Here is a 14061-nt window from a genome sequence, read left to right as displayed (position 1 = left end):
TTCGAGGCATTTTTCCCCATTGTCTTTGATTTGTCACTGAATTTGGGTGGAGACACAAATTTGAATTATGTCAACCTGGTAAGGGATTTGGATTTTATTCTGAGTATGTTAGTGCGTCATTGCATGGCTTTGAGTAGAGAAAGGATGATTTATATGTTTAAAAGAGTGCTTTGCCTCTTATATGTGGAAGAGATTATAGGAGGAGGCTGGGGTGGAAACAGGGAGACCAGCAACCCTGGCAAGAAGTGAGGGTGGCAAGAAGTAGGGAGGTGTGGCAGTTGGGGAGGTGAGACGTGCTGCCCTTTAAGCTAATGATAAAAGTGTGTTGAGGAGAATGAGGGGAGTGTCAGGGCAGATGCTCCTGACAGGCAAGGTAAGGTGTGAGGGCGGAGTATTGACATTGGAATTAGCAACATGGAAGTTACCTGATGGCCTTCCCGTCCCACCAAAACCTGATGCAGTTTTGGTGGTGTGGGATGGGGATAAAAGCCACATTGCAAGGGGTTTAACAGAGAATGAAAGGAGAGAAATAAAAGAAGCTGAGTGTTAGACTATTCCTTTTGAGGAATTTTGCTGCAAAGAGAAGCAAGGGAATAGGGTGGGAGCTGGTGAGGGAAATAGAATCAAGGTACATTTCTGTTTAAGATGGAAGAAATAAATGTATGTATGCCAAACAGAAGGGTACTGAAAAGAAAAACTGAAGTAGGAAGGAAACTCAAGACAATATATTGTTCAGAATGTCAAATTTTGAAGAAAGTGTTTTCAGGAAGGCGTGGGTGATTAACTGGGTCAAGAGCTGCTAGTTCAGTAAGTTGAAGTGTGAGAATTGTCCTTTAGATTTAGCCAAATGCAAGTTTTGGCGACCTTGACAGGGACAGCTTTATTGTAGTGGGCATAAAAGCCAAACTGGAATGAGTTGAAAGAATAGAAGTTTGAAAAGTGGAAAGAAACGACTATCAACAGTTCATTTGACAAGTCTTTCTATAAAGAGGACAAGAAAGATGATGTTGTAGTAGAGGGAACATGAAGTCCTTGAGGAGACAAAGGCAAGTGGGAGTAGTGCCCCAGAGGAAAGGTTGTCCTTCAGGAAACAGGTACAGAGGGTGGGTGTGTGGTTACTAAAGAGAGGGTGGTAGAAAAGATAGATGCTTCTGTGTGTTGTGTGTGAAAAATACAGTGAGGTCATTTCCTGCAAGTGAGAATGGAGGATGGGTTGTTGGGGTTTTGTGGTTTTCTTCTTCTTCTTCTTCTTCTTTTTTTTTTTTGAAGAGATCATGAGGAAGGTAAGAATTTTTTAAATGTGTGGAATAATCACCTGGGAAAGTGGGAGAGGAGATTGAGTGAGGTAGCAAACTGAGGGTGCACTTCAGGTTGGTGGTAATATGTTAAAAGCAGCAGCTTTCAACAACAGGCAGTTTTGCCTCCCAGGGGACATTTGACAATGTCTGGAGGCGTTATTGGTTGTCACAGCTGAGAGCAGGGGTGATAAGAGGTATCTAGTGGGCAGAGGCCCAGAATATTGCTAAACAAACCTACAAGGCACTAGACAGTCCCTCAAAGAATAGTACATTAAAATGTTAGTATTGCTGAGTTTAAGAAACCCTGATTTAAAGTGAAGCTGGTCAGTGTGTTTGTTACTTTTCTTTCCTCCCCCTCCTTCTCACTGGCCACTCACAAATCTTTAATACGTTTATAAGCTGGATGTGAGGAAAACTGACACTAAACAATTAAGACAAAATCAGATTGTGATAAATATGCTTAAGAAATAAATTGGGTGAAGCAGTAGGTAGAAGATTATCACTGGTAGAAGCTGCAGCTGGTGCAACTCCTTTGAAGAGGTTGGCAGAGAAAAGCCTCTTCAAAGAGAAACCTTTTGAGATGAGCCCTGAAGGATGGAAAGAAGCCAGTCATGGGAAAATCTTTGGGACTAGCATTCTAGGAAGAGGAGACAAAATTAAAAAGTACCTTGAGGAGGAAAAAGTAAGTGAAGTAATAACATCTCTTAGGAAGTTTCTGGAAAGTTAGAGGAAGTATTATAGTAATGGTAGGGTATAGTTGTTTCTATTGGCTATTATTCTGTAAGGAAACTTCTTTTCAAATGTTTTATGGGAAAATGGTCTAATGTATTTAAGTGCCTTTTGTTAGCTTAAAAATACATTCCACAGACTACCGGCCAGGAAGGGCGTGTTCCTTTCCAGATAAGTTGTCAACGTGGAAACAAATGTCTAATGTAAGGGCTCATAGTAAAAAAAATTCCACCAGAAATAGGACAACTCTTGAGGTAAACCGTGTCTGGTTTCTGTGTATTAAATTTGTGTTAAATTTATTTTTAGCTTATTTAGTAAATACAATATTTAGTTTAAATCTAAAGATTACAATAGAAAATAATTTGAAAGAGGATTCTTTAGCTTTTTCCTTCTAAATTCAGATAGTAAGACTTAGTTTATTATTCTAAGTGATAATATTTTTTACCTCTAAAATATATTAATAGTGTTTTGGGTTAGTTTTTATATAGTCTGCTTTAAAATCTTAAATCTGGCTGAGCATGGTGGCTCACACCTGTAATCCCAGCACTTTGGGAGGCCGAGGCGGGTGGATCACCTGAGGCTGGGAGTTCAAGACCAACCTGACCAACACGGAGAAACCCTGTCTCTACTAAAAATACAAAATTAGCCGGGTGTGGTGGTGCATGCCTGTAATCCCGGTTGCTCGAGAGGCTGAGGCAGGAGAATCACTTGAACCTGGGAGGCGGAGGTTGCAGTGAGCCAAGAACGTACCATTGCACTCCAGTCTGGGCAACAAGAGTGAAACCCTGTCTCAAAAAAAGTCTTAAATCCTTTGGTATCTTTCATATCAAATGTATTTATTCATCCAAAACTTAGAAATCTTACTAGTCTCCTTTAGATGGCAGAAATCCAGCTCAACAGCTAAAAGGGATATTGGTTTAAAAAAACTAGGGTATCTTAAAACCAGAGGAAAATCAAGCAACTGGACTGAAAGAAGTGACAGCTGGAACTCAGGAATGAATGGAAATTAATGACTCCAGGACACTTTCTGAGACTTTGCACTGTAATATTGGTTCATTCTCTTGTGACAGACTGCCATCCTCTGTGGCAGGAAGTATGACTGCCACATCCGCCCACGCCTCACATTCCATAAGTTCTGCTGCTGGGAACAGAGCCCGTCGTTAGGTTGCTCTGACAGCTGCAACAGTAATAGTAAATAAACTGCCAGGTATGGAGCTAAATGTGGTGCTTATTTTAACCCATTTAATGATTTTAGGAACCCTCTGAGGTGAATATTATTAATATGCACCTTTTACACATGAGAAAACTGAGGAATGGAGAAGTTAAAAAACACTTGACTAAAGTCACAAAGCTTGGAAGTGGCAGAGCTGGGTTTCAGACCCAGGCAGTCTGGTCCCACCTAAGCTGATGATTAACCACTGCCATATTAGTTGAAAACAGTCACAGTGAGAGGACAGGAGGGTTTGTTTGTTTGTTTGTTTGTTTGATTTTTGGCCAGGTTAAAATATAGCAAGATAGGGTTATGGTTTTAATTTTTTGTTTATTCTTATAAAGGATAGGAGAACTGATAATGTTATAATGGGACTGTTTTTAGAGCTTTGAAAATTGCATGAGTTTTTGTTCAAAGAGACATTGTGCTATGTGCTGCCTATGTAGCATCTGTCCTGTGTGCTATGTGGTAGAGCGAAGTTTTGCACTGGACAACAGGTGTTGTAGTGATTCTCAGTCGGGTGATTTTGCCCCTAGGAGACATTTGGCAGTATCTAGAGACATTTTTAATTGTCGCAGCTTGTATGGGGAGTAGCTACTGGTATCTAGTGGATTGAAACCCAAGATGCTGCTGTATTTCCTGCAATGTGAGACAGACTTCAATAACAAAAGAACTCCTCAGACCAAAATGTTAATAGTGCTGAGACTGAGAAACACTGTGTTAGATAAACTGAGCCATTTCCTTTTTTTTTTTTTTTTTTTTTTTTTTTTGAGAGGGAATCTAGCTCTGTTGCCTAGGCTAGAGTGTGCAGTGGTGTGATCTTGGCTCCATGCAACCGCCACCTCCTTTAGTAGAGACGGGGTTTCACTGTGTTGGCCAGGCTGGTCTCAAACTCCTGACCTCGTGATCTGCCCACCTTGGTCTCCCGAAGTGCTGACATTACAAGCATGAGCCACCGTGCCCAGCCAACTGAGCCATTTTCAAACTAAGTGTCTGTGTATGGGATAAATAGGCAAGAAATTCTCAATCCTTATGAGAGTAAGTAGGTCAGGACGAAGTCTGATGTAGTGGTCATACTCCCAAGTATGAGGAGGGGAGGATCACATTAGCCTTGAGTGCCTGGAAAGAAGAACCATATACAGAGGAAGAAGTTTACAGAAGGAGCTGTAGGACAATGGAGCTGACATACCTGGCTAGTTCCAAAATTTTTCCCAAGGTTGGACTGTGTGCATACAGGTAAAAAGGTAAGGAAGCCTAATCTCCCTCTTCTCCATGCATACCTGATGATGGTTTCCTGTTAATAGAACTAATTTTAGGACAACATTTCAGCAATATTCTTGACAAATATGGGCTTTGTTCTAATTTATAACATTGGAATGTGTTGATAAGGACTCAGGTTTATATTAAAAGAAATAGAGCCATTATTACTTTTAAAAGGTTATTTTGTGATATTTAGGTTTCAATTACAGCAACAGCCAATATTTATTAAATGTTTTCTGTGTGCCAGACACTAAGCTGAGTCAGTGCTTAATCTCACTTAACACTCATAATAGAAATTTAAGATAGTTACTAAAATTACCTGCATTTTACCAATCAAGAAATGAGTCCCCAGAAGGGTTAACTACCATCCTTAAGGTCAAACAGCTACTAAGCTGGAGTCCAATTTCTGGTTTGATTCCATAGATTAAACTCCTAAAACCAAATGGTGTGCTGCTTTTTTCCTACTAAAAGTAATTATAGTCCTTTCTCATGATATATTTCATCTGTAGTTGCAGTATTGATACCACTAGGTAATTTTTTGTGTATTTGGTCTCAGTTCTTGTTAATGAGAAAATTTATATATGTTTGGAAACAGTCATTCCATATATGTTGGAAAGCTTTTAAAAATTAAAGCTGTGAAGTATGCTACTTCCAAATGGTTTCTTCCAACATCTATTGAATAACTTTAGTAACCAATTTGAGGTTATTATTTGGGTGTGATGATTTAGGAAAAATGTTTATCCTTTCCTTTAATATAAAAGCTTGATATTATTAAATGTGTTACAATGTATAAGGTAATTAAGATGAAATACTAAATATTTCCCTCTTAGCTTAATGTCACCTAATCCATTTGTGTAAAGTATTGTACAAAATCAGGCCCTTGAAATTCTGTGTAATAGAAATATTAATATAAAAAGAAGATAGATCTCCACCTCCCCCATTGGAGGAATATTGTTTCAAAAGGGAAGAACCATTCAGTACTTACCACATGTGAATAAATTAGATTGCTTTTAACATTTTATAAGAAATTTTTGTCTCCGTACATCGGACTTTGACCACTAAAGCAAGTAACTGTTACACACTCATATTTATTTCCTCACGGGACGCTTACAGTTAGAAACATATGCTGATGTTGGAGAGTAGGTGGAAGAAGGGGTTGCCACAGGTGACAGGAAGTGTAACTTTTTTCAAGCTTCTTACAATGAGAGTGAGTGGCAAGTTGTCTTTTTTTCTCAATAAAAGTATTGTTTTATGTTTTGCTTTATTTACATTTGCCAGCAACGGGATCTTTGGAGAAAAACACATAGCAATTGGAGGAAAAGTACAGCAGTTGGAGGGAGGAGGATGTGGGTAGCCGTGATACCATAGTTTGCCTCCCCTTTTGTTACTCTACCTTTGAGGGTTGAACCTGGTTTCCTGGGTGTTTCTGACCCCATTTCCCACTTTCATCCTCACTGTATTATGGAGATCTTGGGCAACATTTATGCCAATGCCGTATTTTCACTTTTTTCCCTCTGCAAACCTACTAAATTGTGATAATTGCTGGCTCCCTGTTGTGCTTGTTTGCTGTGTTAACTTTTAAGTTCCATACATGGTATAGTTGTATAGAGTTGATTATTCAGTCTAAGAGTTAAATAATAAAAGTTTGATTAATCTTAAGAGATAGAAGATATTAAAAATATTTTATGTGTGGTAAAGTTTTTTTAGATGGGTCATTAATTGATAACTTTCTTTAGGCTTTAATGGTTAAATGTGGTTTGAATACTTTCTTCTTTGTATTCCCAATAGGATTTGACTCTGCAAGAAGGAAAATATCCCTATTGTTTAAAAAAATGGTTTCTGTATTTACTTATTTGAGAAATCTAGTTTTGCTGTTAATTTAAATTGAGAAATATATGCCTCAAATTTTAAAGGAGTAACATGTCAAAATCTAATCTTTTTTCCCATCTTGCTTTATGTAATTTTTTTGATATGTGGAAAAGAGGGACAGGAACTATAAACTCAGAGCCAAATGTGCTTTTGTTGTTCCAAATTCTCAGTGCCAAAAGCATATAAACCTGCACCTGTTGATAATTATGAGCAAGCCAGCCTTTGCCAAATCCCAGGCCTCTGCTTAAAATTTTTTACTGGAACTAAATGATGTTGCCATTTTTATTTTTAGGTTTGCTGGCATGGGTAATCTCATTAAGGTGCTAACCAGGGACATAGACCACAATGCAGCACATTTTTTCTTGGACTTTGAAAGTAAGTCTCTTTAGCCCTTCACAGCTGGTGCATAATGGTAAAGGTGAAAGATGAATTATACTCACCACAGTGAAGGCCAGCCAGAATATTTGTTAATTAAACATGGGAATCAAACGAAGGTTGCATGATTTTTTCTTAATCGTAGGCAAACATCACCATCATATGTATAATTTAGTTTTTCATTTGCTAAAATCATGTTGAGTCTGTAGCCAGTGCTGTCCTTTCATTAGTCCATGAAGCAAGTAGCCTTATGATGAACATTCTAATAGTATGCTTTAGTGACTATGTCAAACAATGTTTGCTTATAATCCTATAATAATTTTATTTTAAAAATCAGAATTGTGCTGCATATCTTGAATCAGTACTCTCCGTAACCTCCACAGATTATTAACAATCCAAATTTGGTTAGAAATATATGCTTTATTTAATTGCATGCAGGAAGAAAGTTTTATACTGTTTTGAGATGCAAAGGTGAGCCGTGGCCAAATGTATTAATATTTGGCTTTGAAATAAATTGTTGTTTCAGTGCTATACTAACAATACTACATGTAAATAATTCTTCATCAGAAATTTCTTTTTCAGAATATTAGCACTATTGGAATACTTAAAGAATTTTTCATTATAAGGCCATTAATGAAACTTGTCTTGGGAGAATTTTGAGAAGAATTAGAGCATCAGTTGTGCCATTGTGTACAGGAAAACCACATTTCACCTCTAGGTCCTACATATCAACACCTTGAGAACCCGATTTGCTGTCTGCCAGAGCACAGTCTGGGTAACCTGAAGAATGAATTCATGGCCTAATGAACATTTTCCCTGTTACTATTTTTCTTTAAGTAAACTTCAGATGTTCTTTTTTATAAAGGGATATTTTCTCTTTTCTCATTCTTGTCTTGACAGGTACCTTAACATGGGGAATCTTCTTAAAGTTTTGACATGCACAGACCTTGAGCAGGGGCCAAATTTTTTCCTTGATTTTGAAAGTGAGAAGATGATTTTATACCTATTTCTCTTTGCCTGCAGTAGACTGCGTTTGTCTTGCACTAAATGAATGTTTCCACTTTGCCATCTTTTTAACTGCTTTGCATGACTGAGCTATGAATTGTTTGAGTAAATTTCTGGTGCCTTCTAGAACTAGAAGTCCTGTTTTATAGATTAAATTGTGATGATAAAATGTCTTTGAGTTTTTGTAAGAGATTTTATATCTCTTAGTTGGAGATTATTTTGTAATTTGAGATCTATTCTCTAATGAAAACATTTTTATGAAAAATATTAGAAAGGAGAAGTACTACCTCAAGATTTATTAATAGAAGCAGTATTTGGGGAAAACTTATATTGCAGTCAAGAAAAATCGACCAGGTTTCAGTTATTCTAGGGTACATATTTGAGTATTTCAATTATCAATCTGTTCATGAAGGCCATTCAGAGCTCAGTAATTTGGGCATAATATTAAAAGGTAAGTGTGAACCTAAATTATTTAATCTTTGCAGATAATTTGAAAAGTTAAAAAAATGGAATGTATTTATTTCAGGAATTTATTTTTTCTGACTCTAAATAAAAGGAAAAATAATGGGTTCACAGACCTTTAAGTAATTTGCCTTCTGTTTGTTTTATGTTGCATGACCTATTGTAATATGGTCTAAGAGTGGCAGGTAAGTGTCATTGACCTCGGTGCATGTTGCAAAGCTTTTGCTTTTTTTGGCTGTTGATACCGCTTTAGCTTGTCTGGTTGTCAAATTGAGAAGAATTATTAAATTGGTGTTTTAGTGTGAATGATGCTATTTTAACTGATCAATAGAAAATTGTTAGGAAAGGGTGAAGAGGTATTCCTTAGGTTTTAAATCATGTGATCCCTTGTATTTTTATTTGAGGTTAAAGTGTTTGAACGTATTTTTATATACTTAAAGTTTAAGACGTTTTCTGATTTTAAAAACAAAACAAATAAATCATTTAAAATAAACCCCCAGAAAGTCACTGCCTTTTCCTCCAACTTCAATTTAGTTTTTATGATTTAATGTGGTAATTCATTCTATTTTATGAACCATTTTAAACCATGGCCGTTCATATGAACACATCAATTTATAGCTATCTCCATTTTGTAGAATAATTTGTGGTCTCTGGTTATTTTCTACTTTTATTCCATTTCTATAAAGAATCTGTTATAGTTTGGGTACTGTGTACAGGCTAGTAAAGAGTAGTAATATCAATATCAGGTCTATATGAAATTGAGTTTCAGGGGAAATCGGGTTTTTAGGGGAAATACTATTATATATTAGATGAATATTAGTTTTCTTGACCCTTCTCAACAATTTACCAGTGCTATGTTAAGTGCATGTTTAGCATGACTTTTAATCAGCTTGAGGATGTTGAGCAGATTGCTGACTTGAAGATACTCTTTCAGATGAGGCAACTTACATTAGAGCTGTATTTTAGTTTATTTGCATCTGTTTCAAACTTGGTCTTGTGTCTTTTTCTGCCGTTCTGTCTCCCTTTTCCTCTTTGTCTCAAATTCCTTACATTTACAGAATCTTGACTTTGATACAGTCAAGATCTTGTTCAAGACTTGGCACTTGATCTTTTTGTAAACCTAGCGTTATATTATGGTCAAGTGAGAAGCATGAATTTAAATGTAGTATTTAAAAGATTACTTGGTCTTGGCTTTCCAATCTGTGGGAGTGTTTGGATCATTTTATACACACATACACACACACACACTTTTTTTTTTTTTTTTTTTTATACGAGGTCTCGCCCTGTCACCCAGGCTGGAGTGCAGTGGTACGATCTTAGCTCACTGCAACTTCTGCCTACCTGGCTCAAGGGATCCTCCCACCTCAGCCTCCAGAGTAGCTGGGACTACAGGCACATGCCACCAAGCCCAGCTAATTTTTCATATTTTTGGTAGAGATGGAGTTTCACCGTGTTGCCCAGGCTGGTCTCAAACTCCTGAGCTCAAGTGATCCACCCACCTTGGCCTTCCAAAGTGCTGGGATTACAGATGTGAGCTACCGCACCCAATACATTACTATAATTTAATAATAGTGACAGGAAAAGGTAAAAATTGCAAACAACAATAATAACCAATAATGCAGAAGTACATATAAATGTTAACTGTAAAGGCAGATATTGTTGCCTATATCAGCCAATGTAGATCTTTTGGTTTTATACTTACTGGTATACTATAAATGAAATTTAGTGGCGACATACTGTATACCAAAGTAGAGTTTACCCATTGTTATTTCTTATTTAGATTTTTAGATACATTTTCTTTTGATTCTAACATTGGCATTATCTTAATTTAATCTCCAGTCCATTTCTATATTTTTCTTCTTTTTGGAAATAGGCATTTGTAAAAGCTTACCTTATCATTAAGCTACTACAGTGACCTTGGCCCATCAGATGGGTGCTCTCTTAAACTGTTGTATACTGCTTTATACCAGACTCAAAACTGCCAACATTGTTGATCTGCTAGTTCTCAATAACTTAAAATAAAGCCACATTATTTTTGATAGAGTAATTAGTACTACATTGTTTATTTCTAGGTGCACTTTAATATTCATGTCACCAGAGTAATTTAGTTTTACTATTTCTATTAATCTGATTGGTTAAGTCTATCCCAATATGTCTCTACAGTTGGGTAACTATAGAAATAATTCATGCAGATTACCTGGCTATTTGTGTCATGTTATATACAAATGATATATTCTAGTGCATTTGAAATGTAATTTAATGGAATCTTGTAGTTTACAAAATTAAGATTGTCTTTAAAGTAAATCATTATTCCCTTAACTTACTACTCCTCTCACGACCCCCGTAACTGTTTTTCACTTCAGTTCAACATACATTTATGCCTTGCCTCCTGTATACCAGCCAGTAGGTGCTGGGGATGCAAAATAGAACTAAGATACAACCCATACGTGCTGGGAGCTCTCAATCTAGTAGGAGAGGATAGAAACGAAAGCTCATAATTTTGTTTTGTTTTGTTTTTGAGACAGGGTCAGTCTCTGTCGCCCAGGCTGGAGTGCAGTGGCATGATCTCGGCTCACTGCAGCTTTGACCTCCCAGGCTCAAGTGACCCTCTCACCTCAGTCCCCAAAAGTAACTGGAATTACAGATGCCCACCAGCCAGAAAACTCATAGTTTTACTTATTTATTTTCAACATGTAGCTTATGAAGATACTAACTTTAAATGGCAGTGAGTAGAATGAGAATCATCATGGAAGACCCTTTTTTTTTCTTTTTTGAGACGGAGTCTCACTCTTGTCACCCAGGCTAGAGTGCAATGGCATGATCTTGGCTCACTGCATCCTCCACATTCTGGGTTCAAGCGATTCTCCTGCCTCAGCCTCCTGAGTAGCTGGGATTACAGGCATGCAGCACCACACCCAACTAATGTTTTGTATTTTTAGTAGAGATGGGGTTTCACCATGTTGGCCAGGCTGGTCTCAAACTCCTGACCTCAGGTGATCCACCCACCTTGGCCTCCCAAAGTGCTGGGTTTACAGGTGTGGGCCACTGCACCTGGCCCATTATGGAAGACTTTCTGATGGTGATGTTTGAATTGGTTTTTGGAGAGTGAATTAGAATGTTTTGAACTAATATAGTGAAGGACAGTAGAAAGAAGGAACAACATGGACAGAGACCTTAAGGCATGAAATGTTAAGTCTGTATTCAGTCGAATGTTTACTCTTGATAGAAGGATTTTTTTCCTTAGAACAGATTACTCCTAGATGATAAGATTTTATTTTGTTTTTATTTAATAATAGTTCAGTTAAAACATAAGCCCAAAATTGCTCCATAAAATTTGGCAGCAGTTATGCTATTGACAGCGTATAAAAAGCACTCAATCGAGCTAGGTTCAGTGGCTCATGGCTGTAATTTCAGCACTTTGGGAGGCCACAGCAAAAGGATCACTTGAGTCAGGAGTTTGAGACCAGACTGGGCAACATGGCAAGACTCTATCTGTACAAAAAAAATTTTTTTTTAATTAGCTGGGAATAGTGACGTGTGGCCCTGCAGTGAGCTGTGATTGCTCCACTGCACTCCACCTTGAGTAGCAGAGTGAGACTGTCTTTGGAAAAAAAAAAACAACACTGAATGGGGGCCTGTATACTCTTCTAGTTGTTGGAATTTCCTATTTTATAACAACAGTGTTAATTTATAGCTTATTCTAATGACAAATCTCTAGCCTAAGTAACTTCTGTATCTTCTAGCTCACTAAATTCTAGTTCTTGGGAGAAAAGTGACTTTTATTTATTTTTGTGTCCTTTCCCAATCTTAGCATAGTGCTTTTTAAATGATAGAAGTTCAGTATGTATTTTTTAAACTTGATTTACTTACCTCCAGGTAGATCAGAGTAGGAGAGTAAATAGAGGTAGTCATTTGTTACGGGAGAAATAGAATATATTTTCTCTGATTCTGTTATAGTGCCTTTCCATTGAGTCATGCATTTCCTCTATTCCTTGTGTCCTTTGTGTTACTTGTTTCCCCCTTATCACTTAGAAATATTGGGACCTACTCTAATTTTTTCAATTATCTCTTGCATAGTTTCAGTTGGTTTTGCCCTGTACTTTGAAATATCTTTATTCTGGTGTCATCTTTCTTATTTTTTTTAAATGATATAGGATGATATTTATTCAGGGATCAAAAAGCATAGTAGTCTCCTTTAATTCATGCTGGAGACTTATTTATGTCTCTCTACCCTCTCATTCATTCAAAATGTATTATAGAAAATCTAGGAACTGAGTTTTACATATGTACCAGTGGTACATACTCTACATTCTAGTCTCTGTCTTGATGTAACTTACAGGGATAGATTGCATAGGTTTATTAAATGAATTAATGTAAAATTAAAGCAGAAAGACCCCTTATCACAATTATAATTTTTATGTTGACTTTTTATTTTTTCATTCATAGTTAGTCCTTCCTTCTTTTTATATTATAATGACTTCAATTTTAGCAGTTATATTTAGTGACTCTTTTTCTACCCTCCACCCTATAGGAAATTAGTGTGAAGTTACTAAAATTTTTAATTTACCTTCAATGAGAACAATTGAAACATGCCTTAATTTCCCTTGAACAGCTTTAAAAACTAGGCTTGATGAGTAGTATGTCTACTACTCTCAGTAGTAGATACATTATTTTGCAATTTTGAATGTCCTTTTGTAAGCTGACTAAATGGTACTTTTTTTTTTCTTTTAATAGTAAAGCCATTTTTTTCTATGGAAAATCAAAGTGACAAGTCTTGGTTGCATTATATAGTACCGTTTTTTGAAAAATAAATAAATAAATTAAAAGCTTTATTTTATACAGCTTTTCCCCCTTCCTAGTATTTCACCCTTTTGCATGACTTGCTTTCAGTAAAGTAGTGCTTACTTGTCTGCTATTTTCTGTTTGTCTTCATTTCTACAGCAGTCTTCAGCAGCTTTCAAAATTATAAATGTGACTTTCCTGTGACAGTCTAAAAAATGTTCAATCATTGTGGTGCTGGGTGTTTTTCTCACCCCAAAGGGAAACTTAAATCTTCTCCTCTATTTTTAAATTTCTTGGTACTTATTAAACCTTTACTAGTTATTAACCACTTACAAGGTCTACTTAAGTCTACTTGATAATGTTTCGTTTGTATGTTAAGTCTCAGTGTCACATTTTTATGTTAACAGCTAGTCACCACACCTAAAATACATAGTCTAGCATTTTCAAACTTCACAGATACCTTTGATGTATAATAGCTAAACTGTTGTCCTTTGTCATGAATTCCCACTTCATGAATTCAAACTAGATACGTGTCTACTATTGATGTTATGTCTGTAGTTTCACAATTCCATATGAAAAAGTGTAAGACTGTCGTTTTTTGCATGTAAAACATATTTTTCTCTACTGCATCTGATGTAAGTATAAAAGTTATGAAGTGTGTTTTTTTAAAAAGAGTGTATGTGTGACTATTACATTGGAAAATATGGTCTGGCTAAATGTAAAATATTTAGCAGTAAATTATTCCTGCTAAATAACAAAGCTTGATCTATAAGAAAGCTAACCATTTAGTTGCAATATCAGTATTTGTTCCTAGTAATAATACCTTTCTAGGCTTGGATAGAGAGTTTTTTTAATTTTTCAATTGGCTCCTCTTGTGTAATTATTTTGTCACAGTATTTTCTTCCTAAAAAAATGATTTCTGAAAAGAAATTTGAAAAATAAGGGAACAGATCACATTCTTAAGTTGACTTATGAATGTTACTTTATTGTTGCTGTAGTACTGTTTTACATATGTTGAGTCTAAAATTTGGTAATGTAATTATTGAATTTTTAAAAAATATGTTGTATATT

General features: G+C 36.2%; 1 protein-coding gene across 50 annotated transcripts in view; it reads left to right on the top strand.

Annotated features, from left to right (window-relative positions):
* FAM49B (family with sequence similarity 49 member B) overlaps positions 1 to 14061 on the top strand; it is a 175573-nt gene that overhangs the window by 128777 nt on the left and 32735 nt on the right. For 21 of the 50 annotated variants that reach the window (XM_025393563.1, XM_025393572.1, XM_025393565.1 and 18 more), the window contains one exon: positions 7642 to 7724. The exons of 4 other annotated variants lie outside the window; for them this stretch is intronic. In XM_025393563.1, the coding sequence (XP_025249348.1) occupies positions 7652 to 7724 (73 nt within the window). In that variant the 5' untranslated portion in view covers positions 7642 to 7651. Of the gene's footprint in view, positions 1 to 6658; positions 6742 to 7641; positions 7725 to 8385; positions 8394 to 14061 lie in introns of all 50 variants that reach the window. 25 more of the 50 variants (XM_025393596.1, XM_025393591.1, XM_025393595.1 and 22 more) reach the window with 5 other exon arrangements.

Source organism: Theropithecus gelada, chromosome 8, assembly GCF_003255815.1.
Source record: "Theropithecus gelada isolate Dixy chromosome 8, Tgel_1.0, whole genome shotgun sequence".
NCBI lineage: Eukaryota > Metazoa > Chordata > Mammalia > Primates > Cercopithecidae > Theropithecus > Theropithecus gelada.
Note: the sequence above shows the minus strand (reverse complement) of the source record. Positions and strands in the feature narration are given on the sequence as shown.